The sequence below is a fragment of the Dryobates pubescens genome, chromosome 11 (assembly GCF_014839835.1).
Source record: "Dryobates pubescens isolate bDryPub1 chromosome 11, bDryPub1.pri, whole genome shotgun sequence".
Classification (NCBI taxonomy): Eukaryota; Metazoa; Chordata; class Aves; order Piciformes; family Picidae; genus Dryobates; species Dryobates pubescens.
Genome location: NC_071622.1, coordinates 30,362,412 through 30,385,570, shown reverse-complemented (window position 1 = coordinate 30,385,570; position 23,159 = coordinate 30,362,412). Strand labels below are relative to the sequence as shown.

The 23,159-nt window shown below is 41.8% G+C and overlaps 1 protein-coding gene across 1 annotated transcript; it reads right to left on the bottom strand.

Moving 5' to 3' along the window:
- On the bottom strand, positions 1-22,971 carry LOC104301761 (E3 ubiquitin-protein ligase RNF170). Its single transcript, XM_054164969.1, has 5 exons — positions 22,915-22,971; positions 6,748-6,856; positions 2,266-2,339; positions 1,413-1,520; positions 1-403 (listed from the first exon to the last, which is right to left on the bottom strand). Exons 1-5 carry the CDS (start codon positions 22,969-22,971, stop codon positions 98-100), a joined length of 654 nt encoding a protein of 217 aa, XP_054020944.1. The 3' UTR covers positions 1-97.
- Positions 22,972-23,159: the final 188 nt, after the last annotated feature.

Genomic DNA, 23,159 nt, shown 5'->3' with positions numbered 1-23,159 from the left:
AGCCTTTGTCAGCAGCAGAATGATACAGTGCCCCAAATCAAAGAGAAGACTGTTAACACTTGATGAAGTTTGTCCAAGGAATCCAAGTCTGAGACAGTCAGGATTCTGAGAGCATGCTCGGAGCTGCAGACCTGGCCATAGATACCCCATTAGATGCAATCTGCTGACAAATGTTGATCATGCAAATTAAAAGAAGGGAGACAACCACCATGTCATCAGCTGTTCCAAGCATCCTGTAGAGGGGCCCAGGCTTGGTGTCAAATGGAGAAGACAAGCATATGATTGTTCCAAAGGAGCAAACGGCAACTCTTAGGAAAAAGATCCATAGGAGACCACCCCAGGTGAAGATTCCACGCAAGGCAAGGGTCAGGAATAACGGCATGTCATAGAGGTAATCTGCAAGCTAAATGTTCATAGGAGTTAGGCTGGTTTGCATCCTGATGCATGCAGTTCTTTCAGTTCAGTGTGTCCCTTAAGCACTTTTAGATTCAAGTCTCTTGAAAGCAGAAGCTTTCTGTACTGTGCAAATCAACCTACGCTGTTCAATTATTTTACAGTGTCTAAGGCAGACTTCTAAAAGGAAACCCTGCTGCCCCAGCACTTTGAAAAGCAAGTATTATGTTTGACATTGAATCCTTTTGGAAACTGGCCCTAGTGGCAGTACTGAGTGTATGCAAGTCTTTAAAATCTGGCACCAAGTGTAAATTCAAATGCTTCAAAATTCTCCACTTGATGTGGACGTGAACCATAGGCCTGAGTGATTAGTCCTCTTCATTAGTGCTACTTTGTTGGGCTGAAAAGTAATATTCTCCTCCGCAGTGCTTAGTACATAAACTTGAGACAGGTTCCACAGTCCTTTCAGGCCCCCTACTAGCATGTGACAGGAGAGGAAGATTTGCTTTGGTAATACACTACACACTGTCAAGAATGGGCCTTGCTTGTGCCTCCAGCCCTCATCTTTCACAGCATTTCCACTGCCTGTCATATCTCTGTACCACTTGGGACTCTAGCTTTACTAAAGTGCAGAGACAGTGTGAACTGTTCAAATTTGGCAGTATCTGGGGGGTAGAAAAAATGCTGCTTTCTGAGCTGTAGTCTGATGTGAAATTTTAGAGGCAAATTAAAACCCTAAAGTTTAAACCCAAGTTCATATTTAAAGTTCCCGCCTGACCATTCTCTTTGCTTCCTGTATTTCATCTCCAGGATAACTGCAGGAGGACTCCTCTGGGCTAGGATCTCCCCAAAACCACCTTCACTAGGTGCTGGACTGAGCAATGGATGGTAGCACTTCTACTGTGATATCACCAATAAGTGGATGGAAAGGAAAGTTACGTAGTGATACAAACTAGTTCTCATTGCTGGGTCTCTTTCAGTTCTCTGCATTGTGCAGAGGTAGACTGATAAACACTTACGGGTCGCGGCTGCCCTGAGAAGCGCTTGTTGTAATCTCTGATGTCATGTGCAGTTTGGTCACTGGACTTGTGTTGCTTTTCACAAGAGATGTTGTCCAGGAGAACCACCTTCATAAGAGAAGACTGACATTAGCAGGGTGTATTTTAGTCTCCCATTGAAAGGATAACGTGCCTCTCCATAGCCTCTCTCTCACAACTGGACCTTTGTCCAGCTCCAGCAGTTCCACAACAGGCAGAACATTTTCCTTTTGTAACTTGCATCCAACCTTCAGTAGAACAGGCAGCCACTGAGTAGGGCCAGATGAGATGAGGAGCTTCCATACTGTGTTTTATGGAATGTTATCTAACAACAAATGGTACAGAAGTAAAATGCTGGAGGTCACAGAATCATGGAGTGTTAGGGGCTGGAATGGACCTTGAAAGATGATCCAGTCCATGCCAGAGCAGGATCACCTAGGGCAGGTCACACAGGAAAACATCCAGGTAGGTTTGGAATGTCTCCATAGAAGAAGACTCCACAGCCTCTCTGGGCAGCCTGTTCCAGGGCTCTGTCACCCTCACAGTGAAAAATTTCTCCCTTATGTTCATGTGGAACCTCCTCTGCTCCAGCTTGCACCCATTGCCCTTTGTCCTATCATTGGACATCACTGAGCAGAGCCTGGCTCCATCCTCCCCAACTGCCCTTCACATCTTCCTAATATTTCACAGAGTTGTCAGATACAAAGTGTGTTAAATTATAAATGCCAGCAGCTGCAGGGTCACTGAAGTCTGAGTGGGTTTTGAAATGCTGCAGAAAATCAGAGGATAAATAAAGTGGATTCTAAAAGCTGAAGCTTCTAATTTCATACCTTACCTTTTGTCTGCAGAGAGGGCAGGTTATTGCTGCTAGCCAGGGACTGTGCTTCCAGTATGTGATCAGACAGGAACCTAACAAGTAATAAAAGTTTGGGGGAAAAAAAAAAAAAAAAAAGAACTAAAGATACATGAAATATATTTGAGGCTATTTCATGCTGACAAGGAAGCTATCAGAATTTATGAACTCTCTTTCCACAACTGCCTGTAACAATGAATGCAATTTGTTGCTTCTGTTTTGATGTGTGGCTTTACTCCACAACATGACTCTGTCAAAATGGAGCCTTAGCTCTTCTCCACTGGTATATACAGAGATACATGGACCTCCTAGTGGAGACTGATTCAATTTCTTTTCCTCTTGATGGCATCTTATTCCTGACGCTCCCCAGACTGTGGCTGATGCACCTGGGACTAGAGGCACCCTTCGGAGCACAGCACTGGCTGCTGTGTACAAAAGCAAGGCAGCTGCATAAAGGTGGAGTTCCTCCAGAGCCAATGTGGCTTTTAAAGGTTGTGAGGGCCATTTATCCCAAATAACCCAATGTGTCCAGCCATGCAGATTCCTGGTAGCACACCATGTATCTTGGTGCTAAGTATCATACATTGAGATGTTTTCTCTGTTTGTTCCTTGTTCTTTCTCTCGATATATTTCATCTCTGTTCTTACCCTCCCAGAACTGCACAGCTCTGGATGAGTGAGCTGCTGCATTCTTGATGATTCTTCCTACCCAGACAAGTAACTGACTTCTAAACACAACATTGGCTTCTCTTACACCAAGGTCTCAGGTGTGAGAGAAGGCAGAATCTGAGGACAGGAAGACTAGATGGCACATGTAGCTGACAGCAGTGGTTGACATACATGAATGTCAGTGCTGGCACTAACAGCACAAACAGGAAAGCATAAATAGCAGCTAATCAGAAGCAGCACATTGTGACTTGCAGTTCCTGGGCTTGGTGTGGAGTATGACAGGTCGGGGGGAAAAAAAGTCCCTTAGCATTTAAACTGATGAGATTTGACAAGGACCCAGTGAAAACAGATGCAGAAGGCTGCCGTTTTGATAGGATTGTTTTATTGAATTGAACAATGCTCTTTGTTCTTAAAAAATAACAAGCAAGTAGCTGCTTGTAAGCAGTTTTATAACAAGACATCTTCAGGAGCACTCAGTGCAGGGTTTCTCTGCACCCAGACTTGCTTTGCCTGTATTGTCACTGAGAAGGGGAAAGTTGGAGAAAGCACATTTGAAATCAAGTACAGGAATGTTCTTGGTGCTCTCAATTGCATCTTGTATGCTGGGACTGTTACATTTGGCCTGAAGGTGTTTTTCATGAACCTCACTCTGACTTGTGCTTTTTACTTGTGCTTTCGTTTGAGTGCAGGGTTTTTTATGGCTCTTCTGTTTTGTTTGCATGCACAGGCTGGTTGGTTTGGCTGTGTTTATATCCACCCCCCGTGCACTACAGATAAATTCAGTCTGGCAGCTGGCTTCCAGCTTTCGCCTGAACTTTTGCATTTGACAGGCATCATGCCTGACATCAGGAGCTGCTTTGACCTGCTGGGTCCAGATCCAGTGCCATGATCCATATGGCTGTATTGCTGTGCCTGTGCTCAGTCCCAGTGATGACAGTGGGGCACTGATGGATCCAGAGTTCTTCAAGGGCTTTCAGAAAAGAACCTCATAGAAATTAAAAGTTGCTGCATGCAGAACCCTTTGTTGAGTAGAAGAGAAAAAGAAGGACTCCTCTGAAGTTGATCTATTTGTGCTTTGGTGCATTTTTTAATAAAATAGAGAAAATCCTGTTTTAATCTAGCTGGCTGCACAACCTTCTGCGGGAGTCTGGAGGTTTCTCTAAAATACCTCTGTGGTTATTGTTAATTAGAAAAAAATAATATTGCTCAAGGATCGCTTTTCAGTTGAACTTCCTGAACATATGGTTCAAACTGGAGCTGAAAAGGAAAACTTCAGGACAAACTGTATGAATTACTACTAATAATAAAATCAGACATTTTTTATAAGTCCACATTAATCTTCTTTAAAAGCTCTGGCTTGACCATGTTTTTTAAATAAAACTTTAACCAGAGCGGAATTTATTAAGAGAGCCCAGTGTTGCTTTAGCTCTGTTCTATAGGGCATCAAGAGAAGTTTTATGACTGATTTCAGTCACAACAGACTTAGATCTACACAGAATGGTTTTGATAAGCCCAATGTAAAGTTTTATTGGTTTAAGACATGAAAAACAGACACGTCAGAGAGGCCATTTCTACTATATAAACACAGCCATAACATCTATCATGCACTGACGATGCACTTGAGGAAAGCAAGGCCTGGCTAAATACATACAGCTAACGACGACGCTGCTATATGCCAAGCTTGTATATGGTACTTCTGCTCTGCAGATCTCAGAGGGAAATAAAAATAAAATCCACACCATTATGGCACAGTCACAGATGGAAAAGAGAAAATGAACCAGGCCTGAGAAAGAGGAAAGTTGATGATCATTGTTGTTTTGTCTATCTTTGTACTGAAACTGTAACTTCTTGGATGTTATTTGAAACACATTTTGAGGCCATATGCTTACTGTTTGTCCTGGAGTGAGTTAGACTCAAAGCATCCTTTTCCTTTGTGTTATAAAACAGTGTTATAAAAACATGCGACAACCTAAAGTATTAAAGGGTGTCGCTTATGAGACAGAGGAGCCCCAAGTGTCCCTAGCTGTTGGTGATCCACTGTGCTTTTGATGCCTTAGAAGGTTTTCTTGTATAGCCAGACTTTACAGTATCAGTTTCAGAGGATGGAGGTAGTGGCAGTGGTGATAAGGGGTTGTGCTGTGTGAACATTATTTCAAACTAGAGACAAATAACATTCCCTTAAAGGTGAAAATGTGCTTTTATTGCACCAGCATTAACAAGACAGTCTCTTGCTCTCATTTATGTTTGGGTCTTCTTAGAACATTCTCACATGGTGAAAAAAAAGTGCAAATGGATTGTAAATATAAAAACTTTGCCTTGCATTAAGGTCTCTAAAATGTCAAAGCAGTGGAAAAGGAGCTTTATGGTTCTGACTGGAGTGCTGTTGTGGCTTGCTGTTGCAGTATCAGGTACTATTGATGCCAGCTGCCTGCCCCACAGCCAGAGATCACTTGCTGCACAGCAGCCCTGAAGTACCTTTATGGGCTCATCAGATCATGAACTCCAGTTGTCTCTGCCAACACTGCTGTGAGGCTGAGAGCATTCAGCAAGGAACCTGATAAGCAACTGGGGCAGTGAGATTGTCAGCTTCACCTGTGAATGCACTGGACAGTGTGTCTCAGGCATCTGAGACAGTGTGGAGTCCAGGCAAAGCATACTGGTGGCCTTATCCTGCTGCCTGCCAGCAGGTGCAAAGCTCACACTGGCACCAGTGGTGCAGAATGTGGGCCTTAAAAATCCTGAAATCCCCTTTATAAATGCAGTGATGAACGTAACTTCCTCCCTTATCCTGTGCTTTGTCCTTGTATTCCCTTTGAAAAATGATTTCAATTTTATAATCCTGACCACAGGGCTTAGCAGCCTCAAAGAAGGCATCTAGCAGACACATTTCCCTGGAGGCTTATGGTTCTACTTAGATTTTCCAGTCAGTGTAGATGCACTGGGGGAGGACAGACCACACCATGGACAGCCTCAATAGCAGGACCTTATATATCTGGATCTGCCCCTTGCCTATTCACAGATCCTGAGCTGGAATAAACAGTTAGTGATCATGCATGAGATGTCTTTGAGCGTTTTTCCCTTTCATGGCCACACAGATTTACTTGAAAAACAATAAACAGATTAAAAGAAGGTTTATACATGACTAGAAACTTATTTAATTGTTTAACATGCAACTTCCACTTTTTGTTGTTGTTTAGAAGGAACTTACAGGGCCATAAACCAAGGTAATTTGCCTTCTTGGTCTAGATCACTTCTGCTTCATTTTAGGCAAATATTTCACACGGGAAACAAATCTCTGGGACAGAATCAGATCTAAGCCCAGTGTGCCTTGCTCCTGATTTTCACCAATATAAATACAATCAGATTTAACTCTATGGGATAGCTGGAATTTTATGCTGCTGATTATAAGGACAAGCTGCCTTAGCAGTGAGTCCATGATTGAAGATAAGACTTCATGTTTGTTATGTCTTGAGCTTTCATAGTTCCAAACTCTGATAATTAGACTGTTGATCTTTAGAACAGGAGTGGTTTTGCATAGCTGAACAGAAATAGTATGATTTATGGGTGCATTTTAGCCATTCCATGAATTTGCTTTGTGATTTATCCATATCCTGTGAGCTGATCTGTTACTTCTTGTCATCTTAAGACTTCTTGGACATTTCAGAAGTGGTACCTCGTAGGTATGAAAGCAATGAGCAAATTAAAACAGTGTTACTAATTTTGGGGAGCATGTAAAGATGGGGTTTCTGCCTCTAGTGCCTGTATAAGCACTGCACTGTCAGTCCAGAAAACTTACCACAGAATAAATGTCCACAGTTGGTTTCTACTGGGAGAGTTGCTGTCTGGAGACAGATGGGGCAGCTGAAGTCACTGTGATTACCAGGTTGCCAAACCCGGTGTGATTCCTAGAATAAAGGTAGCAGAGAGTCTTCAGTAAATGAGTATTTTGGCTGGCATATTGAGTTCATTAGTATTTATTTACCATCATTAGCAGAGTCACAAAAACTGAAGTATAGATGTCACATATAGCTGTTTGTTACCTCAGCAGCTAATGAAGTCTGGGCACAAAGACATGAAGTGCTTTGTGTAATCCTGTACAGGTAATACCATGATGCCACATTTCTGCTTCCAGTGATGTATCCACACACCACTGGATAATATTTACACTTTGACAGCGAGTTGAGTTTGCACCACTGGCTTGTCTAGCTGTCATTATTAGTTAGGCAGCACCCAAAGTCTGCTTCAGTAGCCTTTGGAGCTTTTTCCTCCTCTTTTGTAATCCTGTCTGTCACTTAAATGTACTGAAATAGAGACCTGTGTGTTCTTTGCCTTCCTTGGGTGGCAGAATGGAATCCTTAGAGTGTACCAGACGATGCATAACAAAAATTCCTAAGTTAATAAATTGCTTCCAAACCATCCTTCTATTTGCTTTGCTAAAGAGACATTTGGAAAACCTAACATGTATTATCACATTTCTGGAGGAGAAAAGCTGAAGGATGTACGTTGGCCTAATCTTTGCTCCTAAATCATTGCCTGAAAGCACTAAAAGCCTGTCTGATGATACATTCATCTATGCCAGGATTGTTTGGTATGGTGAGAGGTGAAATAGCTCTTCTTACTTGATATTGATTCCTTACCACAGTGTAAGGTTGTGCTGCCTTTATTATGATGCATTAGCCGGTCTGTAATGGATGATGGACCTGCCCACTTCACCTTAGCACACCATGGAGAAACTTGCATTTGACCATATGTTCAATTGCCATAACCACAATGAGATCAAGAAATGTAATAATAACATGATTAGTGTCCTTTTTTGAGCCAAAGTTATTTCTGCCTGTCAGTCTCAGAACCAGAGGGGCACTACTGAAACTGGGAAGGAGCTTAAAAGGAAGTTCCTTCACTTTAAGTCTTGAAGGTTATGGATTGTCCTCCATTGCCTACAAGTGTTTAGTGAGACACAACAGGAGATGGCATCAATTAGTTTTATTTGGTATTTTGATCAAAAACTTGTGAACTTCACCGAGGCCCAGCATTATATGGGATGGGCATTGTTTCTCCATTACTGCAGTCAGAGGAAGTGCTTGGCATACTTTGAGATTACAGTACTGCTGTATGCTTGCTACCCCCCATTTGGTTTGGTTATTGTGTTTCAGATATCTGACTGGCACCTGTCTACATGATGGATCAGTGTCTACACTTCCAGGTACTTGGCCTATTCCTAGAAATTTTGATAAAGAGAAAATAGAATCGATTCTGTATTTTGCATGCCGAATAATGGGAGACTCATAGTGACTGTGGAGATTCAAGCTCATTTGACAGCACAGGTTTTTTTGGTAAGCAATTAATTCTTCTAATGTAGTCATTCCAAGAAAGGAGAGGGCACAATGTAAGTCTGCCAAATGTTTTTATAGGAAGCCATGTCTAAAATGATGAGTTCACTTAAGTAAGTAGTTTTAAATCAGCACCATCCTTCCTATAACGAGGATCTGTAAATAAGTACTGGAGGTTTAAACATAATGTGGCATAACTACTGAAAGAAGCCTTTCTCCTTTACTCTTTGTGAAGTTGTAAATGTCTTTGTTTCTGATTCTCACCAGAAAAAAAAATAAATCAAATGCTAAAGGCATTGATACTGTTTTCAGATTTTCCTCTCTGGGCATTGATAAGATTATCTCCTGCTGAGATAACAGCTACACAACAGCCCAACAAAGCTGGGATGACTGGGTATGAATAACCAAAACACAAGAATGATGAGATTCAAGTCCAGTGCACTGAGAGGTGAACCCCAGGCAAGCAGGTTTCAACACAGTGTTACCCAAAATTCCTATCGCACATCATGTTGCTGTATTTTGACTTCCCACGCAGCACTGCTGGGGTATTTGCAGCCTCAGAAGAGTGTTATTTCAGCTGATACAAGCTGTACTAGTTTTCATCAGCTGAGGAACTGCCCCAGAGCAGTTGTGTTTATAAACACTGCATACATAACATAAGCTCATTAGGTATCTTTATTTTTGCAAAGTAATAACATGCATATTTCTTCATCTTTGTCTCATACAACAAAGGGAAGCAAATGTGTTTCTGATTATGCAACAGATACTGAGTCAAGGGAAACCCAGCATTCCCAGACCATAACTGATGGAAACTTTGCAAAGCTCTCTTGCCCTTTGCAACCTCACAAAGTTGAAACTGCTCGTGTAGTTCGTATTAGAATGTGTTGTACAATAATTAACTTACTATATGACTCCTGGGGGACAAGAGATTATAGTTTCTTTCCAGATGAGTCATCTTCTGCTGACTTACATGAACAAATCTGCAGAAACAGAGTCTGTGCTCTTCAGAAAATAGGAAAATTGAATGCTGCTGTGTTGCTGTATGACACCCTCTCTGGCTGCTGAGGTAAGCTACCACACAGAGGGGCTGGAAATTTCTCAGCTGAGAGTAAGTTCCTGCTGAGAACTTGACAATGCTCAAACTCTGCTTTCAGAGCATTTAAGGTAAGAGTTAAGACTATGAATCAGGACAAAGACCAGGCAATGATCCTGCACTAAGGATACTAGGTGAAGAGTATGTGCATGTATACAATTAAGAGAAATCATTCATGTACCAGTAAATTCACCCAATGACATGAAAGAGCATTTTTTAGTTTATTATAACCTCTCTCTTACTGAGTGAAGCAAGGTGAGAAACTGATCAGCTTGTGCAGTGTGACTAACAGGGGCAGATTCAGTAGTGGATGTTCAACAGGTATTGGCTATCAAGTACTGTGAAGTGAAAGGTAGTACCCCTGCCTGAGGCAGCTCCTGAACCATAAATCACCAGAGTATTCTAGCAAGGCATCATTAATGTTTCTTTATTCATCTGTAGGCACCCATTGCTGCAGAGAGGGCTAGATGGCCCAGGTTTGACCTGCTATAGCCATTCTTTCATTAACAGCAGGGAAAAAAGAGACTTGGGGTCACCTTCAGCAAAGCTATCAGTGGCTTAGGCTTGTCCTGAGTAGACAGGCTAGAAAAACCATGCCAAGTCTTTCTTTCATTTATTTTTAATAGATTATGTGCACATAATCAGATTTCTGATTTATTGAGTCCAAGCACTCAAATGATGTTCAAGTTGACTTTAGCCTGGTTATAAGGGGACCGCCCAGCTGGATCTGATAGAAAGAGAAGACAGATGATATCTAATGTAGCTATAAGTCTGCCAGAATTGATTTACCCCTTCTAAAATCTTGAGCCAGCCTTTGAACATTTGAACTAGCAGATTGAATTAGAGATTGAAGTAGTGATTACAGCATTTAGTATTTTGTGTCATGAGGCTTTCAGTTTTTGATGGCATTAAACAGTTTTAACAGTATAAGATATTTATTGTGACTTTGCCTAAAATGACAGATATATATTGGAGCTTCCTTTCAGATAGTAGTTCTATACCTAATCACAAACAGCATAATTAAAATTGTCATTCCTGTTAAGATTTTAGGCTGGAAAATTGGAGAGTGCCCATAAAAGCTACCATTTTGTAGCCTTGTATTTGAATCTTGATGCCTGTCTCACCTTTAAAAATCCCAGGCCTGGATAATGCTGTACTGGCACTGTAAGGCATCTTTGATGAATAAAAAGAGGACTATCAAAGTGTAATTTTCAAGGTAGCACACTGAATTTGGGCTCTTTTGCCAGAAAATTCTCTGCTATGGCAGAATTGGGCCAAACTTGCACCATTTGTCCCCAAAAGCATCATGCCCTAGTAACTTGATTAGCTGCAGTCAGATTAGAGAGTGCCACAAAGTTAGCACAGAAAGTAAAATTTGGCAGTACCTTCAGAATTCATACTGCTCACACAGTGAAGTTTGAAATGAGTCTGTTCCCACAGAGGGAAGCTGAATTGTTGCTCATACTCTGCAACCACAGAACCCTGTTGTGTTCTGTGAAGGAAGACACCCAGGTCAAGATTTTCCATACAATTTTCTTAATATTATCTTGAACACCTAATGTTGACTTTTGTCTCAGATTCATCTTTAAAAACCCTAAAATATTGGTGTTTCTAACTCGTATGTTCTCGGGAGTCACACTACAGAATGGGCCAGTAAAATGAATAGTCCCATAGAAATAATTTACTTCACTTGGAGGAAATAAACCCCTCCTAAGAACCACCAATTCAGAAGCAAATTAATCTGGAAAACAGAATCCAAAGATTCAGAGAAAGCCTTAAACTTTTCACACACATGCTAGCAAACATTCGGTCATTTTTCCATGAACATGTGCTATTATTTAGAAGTAAAATAGACCTTGCTTTGAGGTTCAGACTTGTTAGGAAGACAGGGCACTGTGTGGCCACTTGCTCAGATTCCTTTGGTAAGGTGATCAGCTGCTCCTTGTCTCAATTACAAGACCAATTATGATGATCAGGAAGGAAATACTGGACAGCTCATTATTTGACAATACATATTTAACCTCATCACAAGTAAATGAATAATATGACATATTTCAAAAGGATTAATTGATTCTGGCAATTTTTCCAAAAGTAATCTAATGATTTGAAGTATAAATAAATATTGCAGCCATTTAGTCATAATCATTCTAGTGATTGCTTCCTACCATGGTTCAGATGACTACATAAAGTTGGACTTACCATTCCTCTTCCCAGAAATGTGTGAGAGGAGCTGAGTGCATTACACCCACTGCCAGTGCTGGTGTGGAATCATTCATTAAGGCCAGCATCTTTGTCAATTATTAACTGCATTGCCCAATGGCAAGGGGCTGACAGGTTTCCTAAATTACAGTTAGGAAAAGAACACAGTGGTTTGTTGTTTGTTTGGTTTTTTCTCTCAAATACAGCAAATTGCTAAAAAAGCAGAGTAGTGCCGGAAAAAAACCAACAGCCCTCCCTTTTTAAATGATCTAAAGAAATCTCCCTCCCATGCCCCCAAATTGCTTAATATAATCAAAAGGATACCTGAGCCTAATAAGAAATGGCATGACTATTTTTAAATATTAACTTGACCAAGGACACAGTACAGGTATTTGATCATCTGGTAGAGTAGTGGCTTATCAATACTGTTATGAAACAGGCTTAAAACTTGCCCGACTCTTGTGATGCTTTGGGATTGTGTAACTGCAGAATTGGATTGTGTAATACAGTAGTGTCCATTTACAGAATCACAGAATTGTCAGGGTTGGAAGGGACCCCAACATCATCTAGTTCCAACCCACCTGCCGTCGGCAGGGACACCCTCCACTAGATCAGGTTGCCCAGAGCCACATTCAGCCTGGCCTTAGAAACACCCAGGGATGGGGCTTCCACCACCTCCCTGGGCTACCTGTTCCAGTGTAGAAGTGTATCAAGTGCAGAATTCAAGCAGGCATATGTATTTCACAGGCTGCTTACTCTTTGTCATGCTCCACAGTCCTTAATAAAACCTTGATTTATGTAGAGATCTTCTCCAATTTAATGCAGAAAAATTAATAAGGAAACCTGTTAAGGGCTGGGTTTTGTGCAGCATTAACCATCCTGATCCCGATTCAAGAAGACATTGGAGCACCTTGCCTAATTTTCAGTTTTTCAGAACATCTTATGCTTTGCATACCTCCAGCAGTCCTGCTGGGTTTAGACATGTCTGTGTTACCTAATACCAAGTCATAGCTACAACATTTTCTGGTGTTTCTGTTTCCAAACACTCAGCTAGAGGACACTATTTAAATCCTCCTTTTAAAACCATGTCTCATAGTAATTTTCCACACTAACTTAGAGATGCTGAGAAATTAATAGCTCAGCTGTTAATTTCCCACATAATGATCAAGTTGCTAAAAAAATTACAAACAGATTATTCACATGCCTAATTTTCAGCCCTCAGGTAACACATAACCTCTGGTGGAGGGGTAGAGTGAGAGTCAGGAATTTGGAACTAGGAATACCCTTAGAACAGAAAGCCTGCCGCTGGCATTGCTGCTGAAGCGCTGATAAGCTAAACAAAGCACTTTTCAAAGACTAATAACCGGATGGGATTTGTAGCATAAACAATGCTCCTTGTTAGTCACCAGTCCCCAGGGCATCTTCCTCACTTTGTTACAGATAAATTGGCAACAAATGAAATGCTGTATGTGATTTCCTGCCCTGGGAATGCATGCCTGCTTGCATGCCAGTGTGATAGCTGTCATTTATTATTTATCCCAGTATGTATACAAATCTACAGTGTGATTTAATTACTTATTAAAGGTGCCAGACTGACAGATGCAGACGCTGGAGCTGTTTCTTCACCCTCAGAACTGACACAGTGTAAGCAGTAACATCCTCTCCAGGCTGTTCTAGTAAAATGCTTCACCCTGATGGACACCCCCACCCACCCCCCTCCCCCCGGAAATATCTAAGCATAGCCCTTTCTCTCTGACCTTTTCCCAGCTACTCTGCTCAACATGTTCAATTCATAAAGGCTGCTAAGAAAGATGTCAGTTATTCATCTCACTTTTAGACAGAACTGTTTATACACTGGAAAATTGAACACATTAAATTTGTTTTAGCTAGGTCAGTGAGGCATTTGATTAGTACTAACTCAAAAAAAAAAGGAATTGGATGGTTTTAATAGAGAGGGGAAACCTCTCACCACATAATAGCAAAAAGATGACAGATGTTTTGTGAAGGTGAAGTGAGCCCAGATTTCTTTATGCTTGCCAGGGGCTGTATGCACAGTGCAATGGCTCTTCTGCAATGCTTTATGCCCTGACCAAACAGCCTGCCTGGTCTTGGAAACTGGATGCTGAAGTCTGCATCGTTTCCATAAGTAAGACTTTGGTTCCATTTTTTATGCCACTCTATAAACTTACTACTGCTCAGGTGCATTGCAGATCAAAGTACTTCCCTCTGCCCCCAGGTACAGCTAAGATGTGGGAGAGCAGGGAATCTGCAGTCTTCTCATGCTTCCATCATCTCTAGGAGGGAAACAGATTTTATTAGGCTTAACTCACTGAGCTTGACCATACCTGTTGGTTCCCTTCACATGGCTCCAGAATAATTTGAGAAAGGGAACGGACACAAAAGAAATCTCCTAAGCTTCTATAAATCTATCAGTGAAATCAATAAAAATACGATTGTCCCAGAGCAGCCATTCCTATTTGCCTTGCTAACTTTTCTGGTCCCAGTACATGCCTGAAAGTTGCAACCCTGGATGCATTTCATCTTAATTTTAGGTTGGGATTTTTTGGTGCTAGATCTTCGGCTGAAGCCTTAAAGCAGCACAAGTAATACTGTTGACTGATAATAAGCTTGTCATTTTGGCTCTGAAGTATAAGCTGGCGAACACTTCTGTGCCTGAATATTTACCATAGTCATATAGTCCAATCAAAGCCAACAGATCTGTTCATGCCAACCACTTGTATTATTCATTATTAGTTCCCAGATTCACAAACAGAGTTTCTTCTTCTACTACATACATTTTGAGTCACCCCAAAAGCGGCCCTGAGATGTATAAAGAAGGGATTGAGAAGCATGAAGATGTGAAATAACACTTTGGAGCAGGGCTATGGAATGGCATTTGACAGAAGCCAGGGGCGGTTCAGCTGACTTCTGCATTGTGCATGCTCAGTGTGTCCCAGCTGTGACCTAATTCCACCCTGGGATGTAAGAGTGGTGGCTGCTGGCTACGTAGGCAGGCTCCACAGTGCTCTGCTAAAATGAGGAGCTAAGCTATCAGTACTGCTGTGAGCCCAGTTCCTGTGCAAGAGCAAAACAAGTCAGCCTAGCTGCCATGGAAGGGCCTCAGAAAAACAAGAGAGAAATCTCTTTAAATGGAAACACAAGTGAATGGGTAATAAAATCAGACAATTCTACCTTTTATCTTAAAAAGCGATCCATAAGAAAAATGTAATGTTGTTAAAAATGCCAAGAAAAGTACCTGTGACCTCCCTGACACTGCTTAGAGTGAGCTACCTGTTCGTAAGAGGCCTGACCCCCTGCGGTAGGAGCTGGCTTTCACTCTTTGGGATATGCTATAGCAAGAGAACCTTGAAATATTAAATAAATTAAAAAAGAGGAAGGCAACTTGAAGCTTATGTTCCAAGAACAAAAGGAAGGATGACTGATACAAAATGATGGGAAGCTGAACTCACTTTTGAGAGGTGGATGCTAGCTTGCTTATTTATTGTGTACATGTTGTGGTGAGTATGAGAACCATTCATCTTATGCTTTACAAACCTACAGCAGTCCTGCTGGGTTTAGACATTTCTGTGTTACTTAACAGCAAGTGATAGCTACAACATTTTCACCTGGTGGTTCTATTTCTGAATACAGACTTTTTCTTCACATTTTTTTCTTCAGCTAGAGAACACAATTTAAATACTCCTTTTAAAACCACCAGCTTAGAGATGCTGAGAAAGGAAATACTCTACAGTAACTCAGCTGTTCATTTCCCACTTCAAAATAATGAAAAAGTTATTAAAATAATAAACAAGTTATTCAGTTTATTAATTTCTTTAATCTTCTATACTGATAATGTTTCTGAGTAAGAAAACAGTGGTGTATAATAGGCACAATGGAGCACAGTGTTTTGAAAATTATTTTGTGTTTAGAGACTAGAGATACTGCCAGAATTAGTTTCTCTGTGCCAGTAGCCTGGCACAGAATCAATCTAAAGGGATTGCTTCTTCTTGGAAATCAAGTCTCTGATTTCCCTGATCCTGACAAGATCATGTTCGTGGGTTTACTCATGGAGTAACCCAGACTACTGAAAACTGGAGGCATTTGGTGTACAATATTAAATGCGTGTAAGGATATTCTCAAGAGTCAGTATCTACAATCCAGATGATCTTGTTGGGACATAGAACACATACAGGAAAGACACTGATGTGCTGGAGTGCATCCAGAGAAAGGCAGCAAAGCTGGTAAAGGGTTTAGACCACAAGTCCTCTGAGGAGTGGCTGAGGGAACTAGGAATTTTAGCCTGGAGCAAAGGAGGCTTAGAGGAGACCTTCTGAATCTCTACAACTATCTGGAAGCAGGATGGAATAAAGTGAAGGCCCGTCTCTTCTCCTAAGTAGCAAGTGACAAGATAAGAGGAATTGGCCTCAGGTTCAGGCCAAAGTTTAGGTTTAGGTTGGATATAGGCAAATTTCTTACCTAAAAGAGTTGTAAAGCCCTGGAACAGGCTTCCCAGGGAAGTGGTGGAGTCACCATCCCTAGAGGGACATGGTTTAGCAGCAGACTTGGTAGTGTTAAGTTAGCAGTTGGACTTGATGATCTTAAAGGACTTCTCCTGCCCAAGTGCTGCTGTCGAAGTCAGAGCATTGCCCTGTCTTTTCCATGCACCAGTGGAAATGGGATTTGAAAGTGTGCATGTGGATTTGTTGGTGACGTATTCAGCACATCCCAGTGCCGAATTTTGTGTTAGGGGCACCACCTGAAATTGTATCTGAGAAATTTAATATACATGGATGTGTAAAGCCCAGAGCTTCTACCGTGACACTGCAAACAGTTCCATGATGTCAGTTAATGTCAGCTAGCTAATACTGGAATTGCCAAAGCCCACTTTCACTTGTGACCTTGTTCACTGAAATAAAAGATAAGAGTACTAAAATAGAAGTGCAGATATCCGTGAGAGAGCAAACAAAGAGCCAGAAATAGAAAAGCATAGATAGGGGATTGACAAATGTTAGGGAAACAACCAAGGCAGTGAGAGAGCCTGCCAGGGGGGAAGGTTACAGTGACAAAGTGAGGGTTCATTGAGGAAAAATAATCTTGTAGAGATGTATTTTATCTTGCTGGAGTCAATGCTTATAAAAGATGTGATTATTTTATCCTGCTGGAGTCTGTGCTCATAAAAGTTCCCAATTCTGAGATGTTTCCCTGAGATAATCAAGGTAGATAATTCCTTAAAGAGGCTCACCATTTATTGTAGTTCTGTACGAAGCTAAAAGGTACAGCTATAAAGATCTGGTCACAGTCTTTGTTAGAAATGTAGGGAGGTAGCTTTCCACCTCTGACCTTCTTCGTTTCAACAGTAGCTTTTTATGGAATTTAAAGAGATATGAGGACTTCTGTCTCTGTGGCACTAGTTCTGTCTTTTTTCCTACCTACCCCCCTTACATGGAAATCACATTATGCTAAAGCAGAGATAATCTCTCATCTTCTGCATTCATCTTTTCTACTTTCTTAAAGTGTGACTGGGTGAGGTAGTCCTTATATAGTCTATCTTTTTTACTTTTTGACCCTGCAAAGTGATTTTCTTTTCTCCAGGAGAACTGAGAGAGTGGACTGGTCAGAAACACATACGTACTTTAAAAGAAGCCACAACTTCTGAGCCTGTGGCTCTGGAGAGCATTCAGGCAAGTAATTTAACTGCTTCAAATCAAGTCCAAGCAGCCTCTCTCCACTCAGTTCCTCTCCCCTTCTCTCTCTAATAAAAGATAAAAAAGTGCCTGTGGAGATCCTAGGAGGTTTTTGGGTTCTTTCTAATTACAATTATGTTTTTATTTTATTTTTCATCTTACATGTGAGATTAACTATGGACTCCTATTGCAATTTAGTATTATCTGTAATAAAATGTGATCTGCTTAGCTCATGTTAGTAATATTGTTAAACAATAGCTTAGCAATGCTGACTCCACTGACATATAATAAACCTTAACTAATACTTGTAAAAGTACTTGCTATTTTTCTTCTGAAACTACTATAATACTCTACACAGACACTAGCTGTATCACCTGGGCTAAGATAGTTCAAAGTTTGTAACCAAAGACCCCAGAAACTACACCAGTCAAAACTAAATTCATCTTAAATCAGACTAGAAATGCCAGTCCAAGCCTTCATAGTTTTCACAAGATGACTATTTCTTACCATCATTAAGTCTGTGGGGATCAAAGTAAATGTTCATTGAATTAAGATGTGCTAAGAGAAGTGTAAAGAAGAGCATAAATGGCTCAGGAATTCCAGGAATCCCACTGGCTTAAACAGTCTTTTATTAAAAGCAAGAGTTCACATAGTTGAATCACTTCCAAGAAAGGGCCTCAAGTGATGAAAGTATTTCCACCTAATGTGAAAATACTTGAAAGAGGCATATTCCATGTGAAAATAGTTCCACCTTTCAGGAAAGCCTGAATACAAGACTCCTGTAATGAGTATACTGTCTTACAAGGTATTTTCAGAATACCCAGAGTTCCTACTATTTTGACAAAGAATAGATGACAATGACTTTCATCTTCTACAACAGCCAGACAAAATATTTCAGAGTATTTTACAGAACCCATTAATCATCATGACATTGCTCCCATTTCCCTCAGGGCATAAACTGACCTGGAAAGTACCACAGAACATCTTCAGAGACAAAGCAACGGGGTCTCGTTCAAACAGCACAGCAGTCATTTGGGTTGGCTAACTGTGCAATATAGACACACTCTGTATTCCCAGTCACTTCCTGCTTCCCTCCTACCTAAAATACCAAAGAAGTACCTCCTTCCCTCACCAGAAATCATACAAGAGCACAGACCAGGAACACTGTGAAAGGATGAGCTACCCCACTGACATTTCAGCCATTAGGACTGCCACTTTTTACTGTGCCTAGTTTTATTCTTTCTTTCCATCTCCTCAAGCTCTTTTCCTTAGATAGAAATATGGAGGTAAGACAGTACTGTGTGCCCAAACTACTCCTCTTCAGATCCCTGCTCTGGGAGTTGCTACTCCTGTAGAATGCATTCATAGTGAGATTGGAAAGTAATCATTAAATAAGCCATTCTTCCTGGTTATTATTTTTACCTAAGCAAGCAATTGGTATGACTCTTACAGCTGGCATGGGTCTCTTGGGTAGCTTTCTAAGGAGCTGTGAGGCCCTGGGGTACAGCAGGGAACACAAGTCTTAGTGCTGACTGGAAGTGACCTGCTGGTTTTGGAAGCCTGGTGTGCCTCTTGTGCAATCAGGAAGCACAGACCTGCATGAGATCAGCAAGATACTGAAAATCTTCAGCCAGACAAGTAACGTGAGTTCACATTAGTAGGATTTTCATATTTTATGATTTTTAGGCATTTAGTTGGGCTGAATAAGCTTCATTTTATTATAATATCTTATAAATGGGATACATCTGGGGAATAAACAGGTGGCCAAGGCCTTTTTCATGAAAATACAACTTCTTCCAATACACTCAGAACTTGATTCAAAAGTAAGTGGGTGTGTATATGCCAGGAAGCTAGATGAGATTATGACAGAACAGGAAGAGACATGTGGCCTAGGGAACACAGCAGGTATCAAATCAGTTTGTACTGTGCAATAATGAACTGCACAGATTTTGGCAATTGATTAGTTTCTTGTTTCTGCATCTGAAAAATTCAAACATGTCTCAGCACCACAGAACACAGTGAGGCTCACTTGGTGCTTCTAAAGCTTTTGAAGTGCGGACTGCCATAAATCACATTGCTCAGGCTACTAAACATGACAAAAGCTGAGGGTCATTTTTCATCAGGTAGGTGGTGAGAAATGTGCAAGTCACATAACTAACCACCAAGTGTCACTGTTTGGTATTTTTACATTCTGACATCTTTGTTCCCAAAGTGCTTAGAAAATCCTGTTCAGAAGCAGCCCTGTAAATGCGGGTTTTCCAACAGGAATATTTTTAAACACAAATATCTCCCACACAATGTACAGGGGAAACTCAGATGTCTGGATATGTGGCTTTCTTGAGCAAGGCACCAAGCAGTGTCTGAACTAAATACTGTTCATATTACTGGATATAATAGTTTAAGTCTGATGGAAAATAAACCCCTTAGGAATCGGATTTCATTTTTAAGCCTATCAATCCCATTCTCTTTTGTTAAAAAAGGCAGACAACCTTTACTGAGAGATTGTCAGATGCTTTGTCAAGAAGGCAAAGGATGCACTGAGAGTGAACGCACTATAAATAAGTTCCTATTGTGAGAAGTAATCCAACCTGCCTTTAAAATGTAGTGACAGCAGACATTAGCCATCAGGAGACTGGAGTGCAGTCCTGGCGGGCAGTGCCAAGCTCTCTTCCCTGCTTCTAGAATGTTAATATAGGTCACAATTTTTGATTGGCACGAAATTAGAATTTGCTGGCAGATATTCACACGAGTTGCAGCTCAGGAACAAATTTCCAGACAGGCTTAAAAAACAATTCCAAAAACCCCAAACTACCTTACTGAATTTTCATAGCTTCCCTTTGTTACTACCTCTGCCCTGCTGCTGAACTCTAAGTACAGTTTGCCATGGCTGTGATGTTCCTGAGGTGCCCTTGTGTAGCTGCAACTTGACAAATACAACCACAGAACTGTTTTGGTTGGAAAAAACTTTTAAGATCATAAGGTTCAACTGTTAACCCAGCCAGGTCCCCACTAAACTCTGTCATTAAGATGCACAGATTTCCTTATGCATTTGTATTTGATTTCTCTGTAGAATTTGGTATGCCACAAGTGTAACGTTCCTTAGATAGATGCTTGTTGTGTGCTAACTCTGGTTTATCTGGGTGAGCCCTCAAGCATGCAGAGTCAGACATCTGACATGGATGCCACAGCCAGGTGTGCATGGGTGAGCCAATTCTGACATAATCCCAGATTACGAAACCTGCACAGCCTGCTCTGTCTCTCACATCAGTGCCCCACCCACTGATCTCCACCAAGCTCCATGCACTGCCCACTGTCTGAAACACCTTCCCAGCACAGCCATCCTTTATCAACAATAATTTCTACATGCTCTGGAACAAGGAGCAATTCTGAAACACAGGTATTAGCTCACTAGTGGAAAACTGTTCTCTGCAGTATTTTTTGCATATATGGAAGATGAGCCCACAGAAACAGAGTATGTTGTCAGGGCCCTGAGTGCACAAATAAACCTTAATGGCCTCACCTGGTGCCTCTGTCCTCACTCGCTGCCCATGGACCACTCTATTTAAGTTTAGCCCTTGGCCTTCAAATGAGTCAGAGCTGTGCTTCTGCGTGGTCATGGACTCCACTGATCTGGACTGCAACCTGTAGACAGAATTCCTAGCATAACCTCAGATCTGCCTTGTCATTGCCCAGTGATCATGGGACAGTGTCTAACCCTCCACCCTTGTTGGGCCTGACCCTGACTGCTGGGTTGCCTTCCGGACTTTACCTTGGACTTGCCTTATCACCATGAACTTGCCAGACTCTCTCAGGTTGTGGTTGAACATCCCTGAACCTACCCTGCTCACCCTGTGTGTGGATACTGTGAGATGGGGCCCTGGGTGGCAAAACCCCTGCCCTGCTGGCTGCCTTCTTGCTCTTGGCTCCATGTTCCCTGGAAAGCAGCTGACCTTTGTGGCTCTTTGTCTTATGTAGCCAGGGAAAAAAGACCTTTAGAAACTATATTATGAAAGGAAGTGTGTGAGAGGTTCAATCTGCAGAGAAAGAGCCTATGAAATCAAGAAGTTGAAACATAGAATTATCTGTTTCTGTGAAATGGGTCATAGAAAACTGGGTAAAGGTTGGTAGGAAGTGACAGACATTAGGATGTTCCTAAGAAGGGAAAGGATGTGAAATTACAGAAAGGAGAAACAGTAAGCAAATGGAGAAGGGTAAAATGAACAAAAGCTAGTTGGAATTACAAAAAAGCAAATTAAAATGAGCATGCTCAACAGTACAAATCCTAGCACAGAACTCTGTGGGGTTTTACTGCAAAACCCCTTTATTCCTTATTCTGTTCTTAATAAGGATTTCCAATAATCTTCCATGGCAACCAAATCTCTTTAAGAACCTTTGGTGAAGGAAACAGTCAAAGGGTTGCTAGAAATCCAAATCCACTCCTGAGTCTTTATCAATTCTGGACAGCACTATGAGGGGAAATAGTGCAATAAATACTGTCCACATTATCCACCACAATTTTAATCTCTCTGAGTCAAAGCAGAATCTGTAACAGACAATTAAAGCATGTATCCTAAAAGCAGAATAGCCAAAAAAAGAGAGGAGAATATGGTGCCTATAACATCTGCTGTGCACTCTTAGGCCAAGGTAAACACAGATGTGTTTAATGCCATCTTGCACATCCCCGTAAAAAATGGCAATATAAGAACTTTCATAAAACAGAATAATCTAACAAAATAGAACAGTTCAAGTCAATTAGTAAAAGAGGCTGCTGGCAAGAAAAATCACTTGTTCTTGTGCAGAAACAGCAGGACAGAGTAATCACATCTTAGCATAAGATACTTAGACTTCTCTTTGGAGTATCTGTGGCAGGGTATTATAGATGACAAGGTCCTGAATCAGGCATACCTAATATCTGATCTAATAAGCTAAGTTTTTCCTATGAAACAAATATAGTAGAGGAAAGCAGATGAAGAGTTTTAGTGTGGTGGGGTGTGGTTTTTTTTGGAAACATGAAAGATCAAAGATAAAAATACTCCTACATTTTAGATAGCTTGCAGTGAACTACGTAAGATGACAGGAACGTGCATGGTGCCTGTCTGGTGGCGTTTGACGTACTGTGCAGGCAGTCATCACAGGACTGCCTGCAGGGACTTGGCAGCAAGCCCCGGGCATTGCCAGGTGGATGAAAACCTTGCAGGGAAGGGGGTGGGGGTGTGCAGTTTTGCAGTGCCAGTTCCTTGAGCTGCCAGGCCTCTTTCGCTCCCTGCCTTCCTGGCGGGGTGAATACAGCTGCCCATGAGATACGGAATCCGATGGGGTTTGGGTTGTGCTAGCAACTAACAGTCTCCGAGGCAGGGGAAAAAACAAACCAACCAGCCCCAATATAAATCAAAAAGAGGTACAACTGCCACAGCCCTTCTCAGTTGCACCAAGTCTGTAAGGCAAGGGCACGTCGTCCTACCTGCAGGAAAACGAGTTACTCATCAGCTCCGTGCTTAAGCGCATTCCTTTGCCTCCCCGAAAGAGGGAATCGGTGTTTTTGCCTAATTTAACAATGGTATCCTGCTCTGAAAGCTACATTCGTGGCTGGTGTAGGCACACTGTCCTACCTACACGTTAGGCACAGGTAAGCCTGAACCACGCCAGCAGCTCTTTACCGCCCGTCCCCGGCCTGTGACAGCTAAAAGGCAACGCGAGGAGGCAGCAGCCGCCATGTTGGGATGGAGCGGTACCTCCTGCGCGGGCTCGCAGCTGCAGAAGGACGGTAGGAGCTGTACCCACTGAGTGCCCAGCCCACGCTTCACCCCACGGGCAGGTGCCACACTCCCGCTTCCCTACACCCCCGGATCCGGGGGCTGAGGGGAGGAGAGCCAGCAGCGGGGGCGGCTGACAGGAGACGCTG

Excerpts from the sequence above, each read along its gene's own strand:
- LOC104301761 (XM_054164969.1), bottom strand. The coding sequence starts at position 22,971 with ATGGCGGCTGCTGCCTCCTCGCGTTGCCTTTTAGCTGTCACAGGCCGG. Across the intron at positions 6,857-22,914 it reads TCACAGGCCGGGGACGGGCG|GAATCACACCGGGTTTGGCA; the intron begins GTAAAGAGCTGC and ends CCTTTATTCTAG. Across the intron at positions 1,521-2,265 it reads GCCCTCTCTGCAGACAAAAG|GTGGTTCTCCTGGACAACAT; the intron begins GTAAGGTATGAA and ends TCTCTTATGAAG.